The sequence below is a fragment of the Bombina bombina genome, chromosome 2 (genome assembly GCF_027579735.1).
Source record: "Bombina bombina isolate aBomBom1 chromosome 2, aBomBom1.pri, whole genome shotgun sequence".
NCBI lineage: Eukaryota > Metazoa > Chordata > Amphibia > Anura > Bombinatoridae > Bombina > Bombina bombina.
The window spans coordinates 599,933,308-599,951,278 of record NC_069500.1 but is presented as its reverse complement, the minus strand read 5'-3'; the positions used below and the strand labels follow the sequence as shown (position 1 = coordinate 599,951,278).

The 17,971-nt window shown below is 34.3% G+C and overlaps 1 protein-coding gene across 4 annotated transcripts in view; it reads right to left on the bottom strand.

The window, feature by feature from the left end:
• The window catches only part of TRPM3 (transient receptor potential cation channel subfamily M member 3), an 814,585-nt gene that overhangs the window by 81,250 nt on the left and 715,364 nt on the right, over positions 1-17,971 (bottom strand). For all 4 annotated transcript variants that reach the window (XM_053702508.1, XM_053702509.1, XM_053702510.1 and 1 more), the window contains one exon: positions 9,157-9,331. In XM_053702508.1, coding sequence (XP_053558483.1) covers positions 9,157-9,331 — 175 coding nt within the window. The remainder of the gene's footprint in view (positions 1-9,156; positions 9,332-17,971) is intronic.

Here is a 17,971-nt window from a genome sequence, read left to right as displayed (position 1 = left end):
TCATGATTCAGATAGAGCATATAATTTTAAACAACTTTTCAATTTATTTATATTACATAATTTGCTTAATTTACTTGTTATCCTTTGTTGAAGGTGCAGCAATGTACTACTGGGAGCTATCGGTACACATTTGTCAGTCAATTACATAAGGCATATATGCACAGCAACCAATCAGCAGCTCCTGAGTCTACCTAGGTATCCTTTTCAATAAAGAATATCAAGAAAACAAGACATTAAATAATAGAAGTAAATTGGAAATTTGTTTCAAAATCACTGGCTCTATTTGAATCAATAAAGAAAAAAAGAAGGTTTCATGTCACTTTAACCTCTTAAGGACATATGACGGAATTTTTCTGTCATAAAACAATTGAGCAAACTGAAAGCTGTGTCCTTAAAGGGTTAATGTGTGAATTAAGGCATAGTTAAACTAATAAATTACATTACATTGCATTACAATACTTTAGTGTAACACAATTGGGGGTAGTTATCAAGCCGTCTACTTTTCTGGCTTTGCCGGCCCAATATGCCCGCCTAAGCTCGCCTACCTTCGCCGCCGCGGACCTGAAAAAATACGCCTAAGTTATCAAATAAAGCTGTCAAAAAGCCGCGGGGCGATGAGCAGCGGACTGTGAGAGTTATCACTCATCCGATCTCGCTGCTCTTCGGCTTTTTCCCAGCTTTATTGCTAGCCTGTCACTAAGCACCCACACTAAACTACAATGTTCTATCCCTATACCGGCGCCCCCGGAGCCTCCCGCAACTCAATAAAGTTACTAACCCCTAAACCGCCGCTCCTAGACCCTGCCGCAACTCTTATAAATGTATTAACCCCTAAACCGCCGCTCCGGGACACCGCTGCCACCTACAGTATACCTAGTAACTCCTATCCTGCCCCCCCTACACCGTCGCCCTCTATAATAAAGTTATTAACCCCTATCCTGCTGATCCCGCACCTCTCCGCAACAAAATAAATAGTTTAACCCCTAAACCGCCGCTCCCTGAACCCGCCGCAACCTATATTAAACCTATTAACCCCTATCCTGCCCCCCCCTACACCGTCGTCACCTATAATAAATTTATTAACCCCTAATCTGCCTCCCCTACACCGTCGCCCCCTATAATAAATTTATTAACCCCTATCCTGCCCCCCACTACGCCGCCGCCACTGTAATAAAATTATTAACCCCTAAACCTAGTCTAACCCTAACCCTAACGCCCCCCTAACTTAAATATTAATTAAATTAATCTAAATAATATTTTTATTATTAACTAAATTAATCCTATTTAAAACTAAATACTTACCTTTAAAATAAACCCTAATATAGCTACAATATAAATAATAATTATATTCTAGCTAGCTTAGGATTTATTTTTATTTTACAGGTACCTTTCAATTTATTTTAACTAGGTACAATAGCTATTAAATAGTTATTAACTATTTAATAGCTTACCTAGCTAAAATAAACTGAAATTTACCTGTAAAATAAATCCTAACCTAAGTTATAATTACACCTAACACTACAATATACTTTAATAAATTATTCCTGTTTAAAACTAAATACCTGTAAAATAAACCCTAATATAGCTACAATATAATTAATAATTATATTGTAGCTATCTTAGGATTTATATTTATTTTACAGGTAACTTTGTATTTATTTTAGCTAGTTAGAATAGTTATTAAATAGTTATTAACTATTTAATAACTACCTAGCTAAAAGAAATACAAAATTACCTGTAAAATAAATCCTAACCTAAGTTACAATTAAACCTAATACTACACTATCATTAAATTAATTAAATAAACTACCTACAAATAACTACAATTAAATACAATTACATAAACTAACTAAAGTACAAAAAATAAAAAAAGCTAAGTTACAAAAAATAAAAAAGTAAGTTACAAACATTTTAAAAATATTACAACAATTTTATGCTATTTACACCTAATCTAAGCCCCCTAATAAAATAACAAACCCCCCCAAAATAAAAAAAATGCCCTACCCTATTCTAAATTAAATAAAGTTCAAAGCTCTTTTACCTTACCAGCCCTTAAAAGGGCCATTTGTGGGGACATGCCCCAAAAAGTACAGCTCTTTTGCCTGTAAAAGAAAAATACAACCCCCCCAACATTAAAACCCACCACCCACATACCCCTAATCTAACCCAAACCCCCCTTACAAAAACCTAACACTAATCCCCTGAAGATCATCCTACCTTGTCTTCACTTAGCCGAGCAGCGATGGAACCGAAGTGGACATCCGGAGCGGAAGAAGTTAATCCTCCAAGCGGCGCTGAAGAAATCTTCCATCCGATGAAGTCATCATCCAGGCGGCGCTGAAGAAAAGTCTTCGATCCGGCCGATGTCATCTTCAAAGAGGCGCTGAAGAGGTCTTCTATCCGGGCGATGTCATCTTCCAAGCCGGGTCTTGAATCTTCCTCCCACCGACGCGGAACCTCCTTCTTCACTGACGGACTATGACGAATGAAGGCTCCTTTAAGGGACGTCATCCAAGATGGCGTCCCCTCAATTCCGATTGGCTGATAGGATTCTATCAGCCAATCGGAATTAAGGTAGGAAAAATCTGATTGGCTGATGGAATCAGCCAATCAGATTGAGCTCGCATTCTATTGGCTGTTCTCGCATTCTATTGGCTGTTCCGATCAGCCAAATAAATACAAAGTTACCTGTAAAATAAATATAAATCCTAAGATAGCTACAATATAATTATTAATTATATTGTAGCTATATTAGGGTTTATTTTACAGGTAAGTATTTAGTTTTAAATAGGAATAATTTATTATAGTATATTGTAGTGTTAGGTGTAATTTTAACTTAGGTTAGGATTTATTTTACAGGTAAATTTCAGATTAATTTAGCTAGGTAAGCTATTAAATAGTTAATAACTATTTAATAGCTATTTTACCTAGTTAAAATAAATTGAAAGGTACCTGTAAAATAAAAATAAATCCTAAGCTAGCTAGAATATAATTATTATTTATATTGTAGCTATATTAGGGTTTATTTTAAAGGTAAGTATTTAGTTTTAAATTGGATTAATTTAGTTAATAATAAAAATATTATTTAGATTTATTTAATTAATATTTAAGTTAGGGGGCGTTAGGGTTAGACTTAGGTTTAGGGGTTAATAATTTTATTACAGTGGCGGCGGTGTAGTGGGGGGCAGGATAGGGGTTAATAAATTTATTATAGGTGGCGACGGTGTAGGGGGGGCAGAATAGGGGTTAATAAATTTATTATAGGTGGCGAAGGTGTATGTAGGGGGGGCAGGATAGGGGTTTGAAAACCAGGTACGCTGGGCCGTAAAAGTGCCGAGCGTACCTGCTAGTCATTTGATAGCTAGCAAAAGTAGTGAGAATGTGCCGCACTTGTGTGCGGAACATCTGGAGTGACGTAAGAATCGATCTGTGTCGGACTGAGTCCGGCGTATCAAAGCTTACGTCACAAAATTCAACTTTTGCCGGTCTCGAGCCTTTGATAACTAAGGCGAATCAGCCTCGCCACAAATACGCTGCAGAATTCTAGCGTATTTGAGGTTGATGGCTTGATAACTAGGCCCCAATGTCTGAAATATATACATATATAAATAAACAAACAGAAGGAGGAATTCCATCTAGAAAGGCCCATAAATATGAAAATGTATTTAAATCATAGCACATAAAAAGATGATGATGCAAAAGCAGAAAAAATGAGTCATAGCCCTAATTCCTACATGGAGTGTGGGAGAAACAAAGTACTAAACATGTAAATATAAAGATATATATATATATACAGTGTTGCATGTTGGGTGTCAAACCTGAGAATACTAGGTAAGGAGCAAACCCACTATGCAGTAGATTTTACTGAACAAATAATTTACTATATAATACACATACATATTGAAAAACCTCATATAATCAATGGCAGCAAACAAAAAACGTGATTGTGATGGTTCATAGGGCTGAAATCCGGATACATCTAACAGCTAACTGATGTTTGCTATATTGCACTATAAAAAAAAATATATAATAATGAATTAATCAATATACTTAGAAACTGAGCTTAAAAATGGATCCAATATTGGGCAAAGACCCAATCAAAGCATATTTTATTTGTTTGCAATAATTAATGAGTTCATACTCAGAATTAAGTCCGTCTGGTACACAAGTTTTTAATTTTAAGATCCATAACATCTTTCTTGTCCAAAATCGGATCTCTACCCCGTTTAGGAATTATAGCTTTGTCAATTGCTTGCCACCTAAAACTAGCAGTATCCTTATTATGCAATTTTGCAAAATGTTGTACTATAGGGGTCGTTGCTTTTTCAACATTAATTGTGGAAAGATGTTCCCTAATCTGGAATTTCTCATCTCTAGTCATAAGACCAACATATTGAAAATTAAATAGAGTGCAGGTGATAAGATAAATACCATAACAGGAGGTGCAGTTCAGACAAAAATCCATATTAAATAATTGTTGAGTAACAGATGAGGTAAAAGTGTCAGAAGCTATCACAAAATCATAGGGTTTGCATCTTGAGCTACCACACCTGAACATGCCCTGATATCTCAACCATCAACTGTTCATCATCATAATTTACCTATCGTAGTGCTTTTCTAAATGAACACCTTAACCCCGCTGTTACACAAGAGGTTAATTTGTCATCTGAAATGAAAAGATTGAAATGTTTCTTAACAATACGACAACATTGTTTAAATTGGGAACTGTCATTTGTTACAAAAGTGACCCCTTGATGTATATCAGTATCCGTATTGACAATGGTTTTCTTTAAGCAAATGAGTTCTATCCATGCTCCAAATTTCAGATTTGGCTCTACTAATTACCCTCTTTGGATAACCTCTCTGTCTTAGATGTTCATCAAGTTCTTGCTCTCTCTGTTAAAATCTTGCATAATCAGAAAAGTTCCATTTAAGACAAATCAACTACCCCTTTGCTATTGAATATGGTACACATTTTGAATGGCAACTTATAGAAGGTGGTGATAGTGCCATCCCTATGACCCGTGACATCAAGAAAATCACCAATTTTAGCCATAAAATTAGCTGGATTTGACAATTTGGCTTTAAGTCTGCTACAAATTGATGTTCTGTGGATAGTCAACTATACTAACAATATGGCAGATTTTCTCATAATGTAATTTTGAACCAACTTAGGCCATGCAAGCAGGTTGCATAGGAAAACCTTTACCCTTTGGGAATGGCTGGCTTGGAGATTTCTCTCCACGCATGTTGGTTTACAGTTGGTGCAATCTCACACCTTTGGGAATAGACCCTATAGTGCCTCATTCATATTCATTATTCTACATTACTGAGGTTTTTTTTAAATATATACATTTTTCAAACAGGAGAAATAGTGCAGAAAAATGTTAATATCTATATATGCTAAGGAACAAGAAAATAATCTGGATCACTTTCCAGTTGTAAACATTACAAAGAGGCAGCAGCACTGAAAACAAATCACATTAAAGATTGAAGATGTTTTTGAAGTTATTTCCATTGCGTAAAGTCTACAGCATCAATGTAAAAGGAAGAATGAATAATACAGGTAGAGGAGAATATAATGACTGTCTGGCAATAAAATAATGAAATAAATGTGACTAGTGACTAGCTGTAACAACAAAGTATAGAAAAAGATACAAAAGAAAGGGGCTTGAAAGTAATTTCACATAACTGAGAAGTACAAAAGAAAATACATGATGAAAAAATAATTATGGCAAAGGTAAAAAAGATGCACTGGCGGTTTCTACTTCCTAAATATTTATCGTAGAGATTGTAGTTCAAACCGTTTAGAACTTGCTGAGCAAAAAATTCCAATGGATGATTTTTGACTTCCTACTTTTTTACATTCCAATCCATTAGTGTAAATTTGACTTAATAAAGCAGCCTAAATTACAGTCTAATTAAAATTATATCAATTAAAGGGACTTTTTTTTTTTTTTTACATTGCATGTCATTAAAGGGATAGCAAGGTCAAAATTGAAATGTGCATGGGTTAATTTCATTCTTAAATAGAAATATCTTTGCAATATACTTTCATTAGCAAAAATGCTTCTAGTAAAAATGATTTTAATCAGCATATGCACATATCCCATGAGGGCAGTGTAAACTTCTTCTGAAGATGCAATTTGTGTCATACAAGCCACTGAAAAAGTGTGGTGTTTGAAGTCTGGTGCACAGCCCCGAAACAGGATATGTGCGTATGCAGCAGAAAAACAGTAATGACTTCTGCTAGAAGCATTTTTGCATAGGGAAGTATTGCGAACATGCTTCTATTTCAAATTGAAATGCACCCATGCACATTTCATTTCTGACCTTTCTATCCCTTTAACGTCTTTTTAATAGTGGTGGGAAACACTATTACTACTTGCAGTTGCCACATAAGTGAGTCCCTTGCTAACTGACCCCTCAATTAAAAAATAGGCTAAAAAGGCTCTCAGGTGGTCAATTAAATTAGATGCATTAAAAAAATCACCTAAAAACAAAAATAAATAAATCGATAAACACATGTAAAATGTACTCACAAAGTATCTGATTGGTTTTAAAGAGCAAAATAACATTTAGAAAACTTGTGTTTTCTTATAGCCTCGAACAACACTTCCCACAATCGTGCTAACTTCTACTCCCCATAGACTTCAATGGAGAGCGCTTATTACTCACAAGCCAACCCGACATCGCATCAGACTAACTGCAATAACGCAAAGGTAGTTATGAATATTTCCAATTTCAATGTCACATAGAAGAAAATGTTCTATTTATTTTTAAATAGATATTTCAATATATATATCTGATGTATTTTTTTTATAAAATATATATCTCTATATATTGTCTATCTCTCTCTCTTTCTCTCTCTCTCTGTCTCTCTTTTTTTATTTTTATATATATATATATATATATATATATATATATATATATATATATATAAAACATATAGGTATATACATATATATATATAGGAATATCTATTTAAAAATACATAGAACACTTTACCCTATGTGAAGAACATTTGAATGTTAAATATTTACAGTACATACACAGTAAAAGAAGTCAATGGAGAAAAAAAAGTGGGGAAAAAAACCTAACACACGACTCATGCGCTAACCCGAACTCATATTCTCATATGCGCTAACCTGACATGAAAATATGAATATTTCACATTCCAATGTTCTGCACATAGCAGAATATGTTCAATTTATTAATAAATACATATTTCTATATATTTATCTGATGGTATTTTGGTACAATATATATTTGATATATATAGATATATACAGTATAGGAATATCTCTTAAAAAATACAACATATTTTGCTATGTGCAGAACATTGGAATGTGAATGTTTACAGTAAACACTTTATTGAAAATTAATTTTGCAGAAATATGGTTTTTCATGTTTTTATCTACTTAATTGCAAAGGTCTCCAATGAACATATTTATATGTCTATATATGTGTACATATGTATTTATGTGTTTATATGTGTATATATGTCTGTAAATATATATATATATACACCCCCTATATATATATATATATATATATATATATATATATATATATATATATATATATATATATATATATATATATATATATATATATATATATATATATATATTTATACAGTATATATACATATCCATTTTTAAAGATGTATATGTATGTATCACAATATTTAAGTCCTTTGCCTGCTCTTTTTTTTTTATACCTGAGACCTCATATTTTTGAGCCCCTAAAACTTGTGTGCCATTTTTTTTTAAATCATTTTTATAAGACAGTGTTATTATGAGTATAACCATACTTTTAATGTATTTTTGTTGTGTTTTGTGACACTTTTTATTTTTGCAAATCAGTTAACCACAGCTCTGAGATCTCAGTAATCATTCTAGCATAAATCGCCATTACGCTCAAGCGATTGCACTCAACTTGTAATATAAGCGCAATTTAACCTACGTGCAAATGATCATGAAAACTTGAACGCAAACGTTTGCTCCTCATTTGTAATTAAGCCTTAAATATTAAAATTTATTTTATTTTATGTTTTCAGGTATTTAAGTGGAAAGGGCTCCAAAATGTTTATTTATATATATATATATATATATATATATATATATATATATATATATATATATACACACATGTATATGTGTTTATATGTGTATATATGTACGTGTATACACATATAAACATAAATACAATGTATACACATATCTACATATATATAAATATTTATATATATATATATATATACACGTATATATATTTAGAAATGTATATATGTAGCCCTTTCTTATTTAAATACCTTGTCACATACCATATACTTTTTAACTTAAAACTTTTTATTTTTAATATTTATATGAATATTTTATATATATATATATATATATATATATATATATATATATATATATATATATATATATATATATGAGTGCAACACTTTATTTGAATCTATTTATGTTGTGTTGCTACTTTTTATTTAGCAATAACCCTTTACAAGAGGAATGCAGTAGCGATAACCCGATAATCGCAAATTTAGTTTGCACTTGTGCTGTCTCATTTACTTTTATATGAGCGCACGTTAATGCAGGCAAGATATTTTAATATCGTGCAATCGCTAACGTTAGCGGGCCACTTGTATCTAGCACTTTGTTGGTAACAGTGAAAAAAAAAAAATCCACTAAAACAATATTAATAATATGTTACCTCTCCCATGCTTTTACCATATTGTTTAATCTGACTTGCCATGCACACAAATACTGTCATGAAGTCACACGCACAGTCTCACTGTCGGTCATAATACACAACACATTCAATATTAATTAATTAATCTAAAAGTACCGGCAGTAACTTTTGAGTATGCATTTTGCAATGAATGTGACTGACAAACAGGCAGTATATCACAAATAGATTAAAATATAAACATACTTATTTGAAGTGAAAGGGCCAGTCATATAATTCATAGAAATGGTATTTATGTTAAACATATTCAGCTAAAAACACGTATTAAGATAAAAATACCTTTTTCCTATAGTCCATTGATTCTTTCAACTGAGTCATTTACTGTATTATATAAGACATTGCAGCATCCATATTAAATACCTACTGGAATAGCAACAAAATCATAAAGGGTTTGCTTACGGTCTATCTGGTCTGCAAAGACTTCCCCATAGATCATCCAATATGGCATGTAAAAAATATTCTTAGCCAGCTTCCATGATGCCTCCTCACTGGGGAACAAGATGGATTGTCTTGCCACACCGAAACTCATCAAAACCACTAACATTATGATGACAAAATACATCATGTCGATCATCTTCATATACGGACAACAAAAAAAAGAGCCAAAAAAAGAAGGGGAAAAAAAAAATGTGTTAGTCAGGATAAAGCAGGCAGACATCAAAGTGAATAAGCGAATTGCAGCTACAAAACCTTAATAAAACATTTAGTTAAAAGGAAACTCTAATTGATATACAATTATTTTCCAACATAGAGCTACTCTGGCAGTGATAACCATTTTCAAATATATTGGACCAACAAGATATTGAGTTTTTTGACATGACTTGCATCATTTTGGTGAATTTTAATAGTGATATCCAAGGCGAAACTGTAAGAAATATTTTACATATAAAATTGTATTTATATATTCAAATCTTACACTTACACTTTAGAATATTACTGTATTTCTGATAGTGTGTCCTGTATTATACTCCTCTAATTATCAGCATTACCATAATAATTCTGCCACCTCTTTTCTGAATATATTTATGGTACCAAGCACTCTGACTTGACTATTGCCCCTCACAGAGGTCACTTGAATAACACAAATTCAAAAAAGTCTTCACAGATGCATTACACATTACTGCCAGCTCTCTGAGCAGCCATGGTGTTTGAATACTGATGAAGGGCCCTCACAGGATATATGCATAAGCCGCTGATATAAACAATAATCATCTATAACTCTGCATCTTCTTAAATATTGAACAGTATTTGTGGAAGAAAGTGCTACATCAATGCAATTAAAAGATTGTGCAATTCAAAGAGATGTGTTCCAATGGAGCTACATATATTGCAATCATTCACTTCTTGACACATGAGCTCCATTATGAAGGATATTGACTTTTCAAAAACACATTTAAAACCCTAAAAATAAAATAAAATGGGAAAACAAGACCTTCTAAAAACCAGTCCACTTTAACCCACGAAAAAGACAATTAAAAGCAAGAAATCCTCCACAGTTCTGACATAGCAAGACACAACTGCAAGATAAGATACTTTACAGTAGGGAGTCCCTGATCATTCTCCTGAAATACTCTAGAACTTCTAGTTAGCCATCCATTCTGTATATGACAAATAACAAAACAGATGTGAATATTCTACACTTAAGAAACATTTTCATTTGCAAATGTCAAGCCTTTATAAAGGTTTTATGGTTGTTGTTTTAACTGCTTAGCAATAAGTGTTGTTTTTATGTGCAAAATTGTATTTATTAGCCACACAAATTTCCAAATAACTGCACGTAGAAGACACTACAATAAAGAAGAATATGCACAGATACTGACCTAAAAACCAATATAAACACCTTAAAAACTTACTTAGAAGCTCCCAGTTTACCACTGTTTATAACTTTAGGCTGGGACATCCACTGAAAGGGGCTGGCAAAGAAGGAACAACAGACACCCCTCTCCTGCATATGACAAGACCCAATACACAATTAGGAGTCTGTAGACATCAGTATACATCTAAAACTTTTGGGTTTGGTTAAGAGTCTGAAAATCAGCACAATTTTATTTCAAAATAAGCAACACTATACATTGTTACAAAAACACTCACAGATGAGCTATATAAATGTATCATCTACAAAACATTTATGCAAAGAAAAATCTAGTGTACAATCTCCCTTTAAGGAAACTATAGATGTTAATGCTAGGAACACATACTGATGATATGCTTGAAAAGATAGGACAAGAGAGGCTCAATGAATTTCACAAATGATCACACCTTTACAACGAGTTGGCAACCTTGTGTTTAGGAAATTTGACCACTGTCACCATCTTCTTCTTGAAGATATACTATACTATATAAATAGTATAAGATGAAAATCATGTTTATTCTGTTTGGGGCAGACTGCCCCCTTATTTCAGTTCATTTGACAGACTTGCATTTTAGCCAATCAGTGCTCACTCCTCGGTAAATTCACGTGCGTGAGCTCAATGTTATCTATATTAAACACATGAACTAATGCCCTCTAGTGGTGAAAAACTGTCAAAATGCTTTCAGATTAGAGGTGGCCTTCAAGGTCTAAGAAATCAGCATATGAATCTTCTAGGTTTAGCTTTCAACTAAGAATACCAAGAGAACAAAGCAAAATTAGTGATAAAAGTAAATTGGAAAGTTGTTTAAAATGACTTGCCCTATTTGAATCATGAAGGTTTTTTTGGACTTGAATGTCCCTTTAAGTTTTAGCCTATTAACTATATAATATGAGGGTGAGTGCTATAATCCCCTATCTTTTTTCTCTCCTGTCTATGGAAGTGTGTCTTTGGCGTTATAAATAAAGAGGTACAGGGTTGTGAATATTACTTATTGAACTCCAGTCTCTTTGTTGGACAATGAAAAAACTGTAGTTTTCAGATTTAAATTACAGAAAAAGCAGGCAAGATAAATATGAAAAATGTTTTGGGCCAGATTACAAGTGAAGCAGTATATAGCAATCACACTAGAGAGTTAACTGCTAGAAGTAAGCGGGTTGCGCTTTTAATACAAGTTGAAAGTAAATTGTTTTCGCACACACACTAACCCGATGCACGTAACAAACAGAACTTAGAATATTGCACGCGATTAACCTTTTCCCCCATAGAAGTCAATGGGACAAAAAAAGTCCCAATGGATCAGCCAATAGGATTGAAGCTCAATCCTATTGGCTGATTGCATCAGCCAATAGGATTTTTTCACCTTTAATTCCGATTGGCTAATAGAATTCTATCAGCCAATCGGAATTCAAGGGATGCCATCTTGGATGACGTCATTTAAAGGAACCTTCAGTGTACGGCTGGGACCGTATGAAGAGGATGGTCCGCGCCGGATGTCTTGAAGATGGAGTCGCTCTACGCGTTGGAAGGATGAAGATAGAAGATGCCGTCTGGATGAAGACTTATGCCTGCCTGGAGGACGACTTCTTGCCGCTTGGATGAAGACTTCTCCCGGCTTTGTTGAGGACTTCTGCCCACTTGGATGAAGACTTCTCCCGGCTTGATGAGGATGGATGTCCGGTCTTCAAAAACTGTAAGTGGATCTTCAGGGGTTAGTGTTGGTTTTTTTAAGGGTTTATTGGGTGGGTTTTATTTTTAGATTAGGGGTTTGGGCAAAGAAAAAGAGCTAAATGCCCTTTTAAGGGCAATGCCCATCCAAATGCCCTTTTCAGGGCAATGGGGAGCTTAGGTTTTTTAGATAGGGTTTTATTTGGGGGGGTTGGTTGTGTGGGTGTTGGGTTTTACTGTTGGGGGGGTTGTTTGTATTTTTTTTACAGGTAAAAGAGCTGATTTCTTTGGGGCAATGCCCCACAAAAGGCCCTTTTAAGGGCTATTGGCAGTTTATTTTAGGCTAGGGTTTTTTTTTTTATTTTGGGGGGCTTTTTTAATTTGATAGAGCTATTAGATAATACAAACTTAGCTGTGAAATAACAATAAAACCTACACTAGCTACAATATAATTATTAGTTATATTGTAGCTAGCTTAGGGTTTATTTTATAGGTAAGTATTTAGTTTTAAATAGGAATTAGTTAGGTAATAATAGTAAGTTTTATTTAGATTTATTTTAATTATATTAAAGTTATGGTTAGATTTAGGGTTAGGTTTAGGGGTTAAAATATTTATTTAGTGTTAGTGATGTGGGAGGCCAGAGGTTTAGGGGTTAATAACTTTAGTATAGTGGTGGCGGCGATGTTGGGGATGGCAGATTAGGGGTTAATAAATTTATGTAGGTTGCGGCGACATTGGGGGTGGCAGATTAGGGGTTAATAAGTGTAATGTAGGTAGCAACGACATTGGGGGCAGCAGATTCGGGGTTAATAACTTTAGTATAGTTGCGGCGACGTGGGGGTGGCAGATTAGGGGTTAATAAGTGTAGGTAGGTGGCGGCGATGTCGGGGGCGGCAGATTAGGGGTTAATAAGTATAATGTAGGTGTTGGCGATGTCTTGGCGGCAGATTAGGGGTGTTTAGACACGGGGTTTATGTTAGGGTGTTAGGTTTAAACATGCATTTTCTTTCCCCATAGGAATCAATGGGGCTGCGTTACGGAGCTTTACGCTCCTTTATTGCAGGTGTTAGGCTTTTTTTTAGCCGTCTCCCCCATTGATGTCTATGGGGAAATCGTGCAGGAGCACGTAAAACCAGCTCAAAGCAGCGCTGGTATTTGTGTGCTGCATGGAGCTCAACGCAACCATATTGCCCGCTAACGCAGGTTTTTGGAAAACCTGTAAGAGCAGCGCTATTAAAGCTGAGCAGTGGAAATAACTTGCAAGTTATTACCGAGCCAGCCATAACGCAAAACTCGTAATCTGGCCGTTTGTTATTAGAGAATTTTAATATTGTATAGTTATGTATGACTGTCCAGGTGCAAAATCAGAATTTAATTGCTTGTGGTCCTGATATAAACCATGCACATATGACTTCATTAAGGTACTCTAGGCTCTGGCATTCCTTTATTAGTATTTTAAATGTCTATTCAACAGTTTACAAAGGGCACATACACTTAAAAGGAAAAAAAAACATTGAGAGTCTGTGATACAGGTCTGTATCACAGACTCCCAATCTTTTTTTGTTTTTTTTCTTTTCAATGAGACAGCTTTATTTATGCAATTAAATATTATTAATATGTCTTAACAGCTTTCTTATGGCTAAAAACAACAAGAGATATAATTAGCCCTAACAGCAACAGACCCTCATCACAATTAACCATGTACAGTTTTTTTTCCCCAAAATACAATTAACATCATACTAGGTGGACTACATTAAACCTAATTGTTGTGACACCCACACCACCATATTAAAGGGACAGTACACTGTAAAACTGCTTTTCCATTAATGTATTTTCAATGACTTGTTATACCACCTGCATTTTCAGGTTTGTATATATAAATTAGCTGGTTTTGTGCTTTTAAACCACAGCCTATTACAATGGTTTAAAGGTATATTAAACACAACTTTTTTTTCTTTAAGGTATCAGAAAGAGCAGGCAATATTAAGCAACTTTCTAATTTACTCCTATTATCAATTTGTCTTCGTTCTCTTGCTATTTTTTATTTAACAAGCAGCAATATAAAGCTTAGGAGCCTTCCAATTTTTGGTTCAGAACTTGGGTTATGCTTGCTTATTGGTTGGCTGAGTGTAGCCACTAATAGGCAAGAAAGCGCTATCCAGGGTGCTGAATCTAAAAAGGGGGGTTTATGGTGTCGTGGTGGGGGATTGGAGCGGGGGGCCGTCAAAATGCACCTTCACCTTTGTAGACAAAAATCCTTGCACCGGCCCTAATTCCACATTCCAATATTCTTTGCATTGAATATTTTCTATTTATTCATAAATACATATTTCTACATATATCTGATGGTATTTTGGTACAATATATACCTATACCTATTTTAAGATATAATATGTAAATTCCATCAAATTGGTCAGTATTGCTCAGACTTGAAAAAAGAGGACATTCTTCCGAAAACTTGTCAACTTATAAATGTATTGTTAGTCCTATAAAAAAGTATCATTGCTCAATGCAATACTCTGGTTATTTTAATATAACTGCCTGGGACTCTGGGGACAGCACAGCTTCCTGTGAGTGCCAGTGAGCACCCAGGGCTGAGCATGTTGCAGGGTCATAGGATGTGTACCCGGTCCTGTAAGAAAGTGCAGTCCCCTTCCGTGTTTTGTATATGTCTGGGGCGATTACATAAGCCTGTGCACCCTTCACTTGTTCCCAGTTTGTTGGATTCATAGCTTGCATTGTGTGGCTGTTTTAGGGTCCCAGGTTTTTGGAAGGGACCTTGTTGTGGTATCTGGGCTTGTCCCATTTGGCCAAATGCGGTAACTAACCCTTCCATTTTTGCTTTTAATCTTAGCTGAGAGCTTGTAAGTGAGTGCTGGACTTTCTCTGTGTGTTGTGTGTATATATATATATATATATATATATATATAGATATATATATACCGTATATATTTATATATAATTATATATAGGTATAGATTTATACAACTATATATAGGAATATCTATTTAGAAACACAAAGAACATATTCTGCTATGTGCAGAACATTGGAATGTCAAATATTTACAATAAATACACATTGTAAAACTTAATTAAATAGAAATATTGTGTAAATATGTTTTTACATTTTTTATCTAAAGGGCTTTAATGCCCTTATATATATGTCTATACAGGTATACCCCGCTTTACGTCGATTCGCTTTACGTCGTTTCGCTAATACGTCGCCGCCGCAAACCCGGAAGTAGTTTCTCAGCGCGGCACAGCTCAGGACTTAGACAAGGAGTAAGGAGAAAAATTGCATGCGGTTTTACAGAGTACGTTGGGAAGACTTTAGGGTTGCTAAAACTGTGCAGTACAGTATTGTACTGTACCAGATACTGTAATTTGGTAAGTCCAGTACAGTATACCGGTCTTCATAAGCATTACAGTATTTTTTGTACAATTAAAGGTACAGTACTGTACAGGATTATTTGTTAAATCCATACAGTAATTGTACAGTACACACAAGTCTAGTTCTTCATAAGCAGTATTTTTTGGCCAATAAAGGTACAGTACAAGTACCAGTATATGCTGTATACAGTATTATTGTCATAATACCTTTGTGCTTACCTTGAATAGTACAGGTAAGCATTTCATATGCCTCCATCTCATATACAGTACCATACCATAAAACATAACCTACTTTAGTACTGTACAGTATTGTTTGGCATGGTTTGAGATCTCCACATAAAATAAGGATCTGTCATACAGTACAGGTACAGTAGAGTACTGTACATTAGGTTATGGTATGGTACTGTATAGACTGTATGAGATGAAGGAGGCATATGAGATTATTACCTGTACTATTCAAGGTAAGCACAAAGGTAAAACCAATCATTGCAATAGGAGCAGACAATCTTTTTTTTTCATGTTTTTTTTTCATTTCATTTTGAATCTTTGTCAAGTTCTCCACCTTCAAAACTGATTTGCATTGAAAACTCAGATGATGAATCATAAGCAAAGATAAGCAATAAAGCACATACCACTGTATTGTACTACATGTTGTACTGTACAGTACCTGTATACAGTATATGTATCCCTTTCTACTGTCTGCATAACTGAATACAGTAGTGTACTGTCTTTTGTTGTTATTAAACTAAACTTAGCACTATTGCACACCTATATATGTTATTTCAAACATGTTTTTAAGCTTGTAAACACACTGGCAAGTGAAAAACAAGTAAAAAATGCATTGACTCACTTTAAGTCGGTTTTCACTTTACAGCGGGGCTCCGGTCCCTAACCCGCTGTATGAGCGGGGTATACCTGTATATGTCTTCATATGTGCTTATATGTGTATATATGTCTGTAAATGCATATATACACATAACTACATACACACACACACACACATATAAACATACTGTATATACATACATATATATATTTAGACATGTATATGTATGTATTTCAATGTTAAAGCCCTTTGTCTGCTTTCTTCTCTCATTTTGAGCCCTTTTAACTAATTTGTGCAATATTTTTTTTAAATAAATTTTATTAGATGATGCTATTATGAGTGTACTGTACTTTGTAATGTAATTTTGATGTGTTTTTCAAATCTTTTTTGTTTTGTGAGACAGTTAACCAGAGGTTCCGCTAACCCGACGCATGTTAACTTTTTTTGTGCTCAAGCGATCGTGTTTACTTTCAACTTGTAATACGAGCCAAAAACAGATACGTGCAAAAACACGCGATAAACCTCTTATCCCTTGCGCGTAACTGTTAACATGCCACTCGTAATCTGCCCCTTTATTGGGAATTACATTTTAAGGTCCTATTAACAAAGAGTAGAATTATATGGATATCAGAACAACTTACTTGACTTAGTCATATTCACCATCACCATTTAAAAAAATAATAACAAAAAAAATTATTAAATAGTATGGTATGGTGCCCTGAAATACAGGATTCTATAAGGTAAATTAATGAAATTATGAATGGTGAAATGGTTAATTAATGAAAAACATAATTTATACTTACTTGATAAATTATTTTCTTTCTTGGCATGGAGAGTCCACGAATCCATTCAATTACTAGTGGGAATTCAACTCCTGGCCACCAGGTAGAGGCAAAGAACACCCTGCAAAGGGCGAAACGCATTGCGTGTGTCGCATTATTACTGTGTTACCAACACATCCTTTGCTTTCATTGCAATCCACTAACTTTTATTAAAACCGGGTTATTTATATTAATATCAACAAATCAATTTTAGCTGGAGCTTGAATACCAACAAAGAACCTCCCTGCGTGCAGAGCACTAAGTGCAGGATTACAGGTTTACATTGCTACGTTCTGCATATTGAATTATATCAATATACATCTACATTGCCAAAAGTGAAATAAAGTCTGTGACGTCAGACGCCAAAAGTCACGTGGACGGATTCACCTGGACAAGAATCCTGTGAAGGGACAGCAGCATTTTGAGATATGGAAGGGTAATGTACCAGCCTGCTTTAACAACAAACACCCTACAGGTACCCTCTAATTATTGTATGATATACAAACTGTGTCCTTAAAATAAGAACAATATCGCCATAAGGGATATCTGTTTAACCGTTTTTCAACACGACTGCTACATAATTTAACCTGAAGTCCTAACTGACTAATAAGCGTTAAAGCTGGTGGTATATATTGGAAAATTCTCTTTTTAAACAATA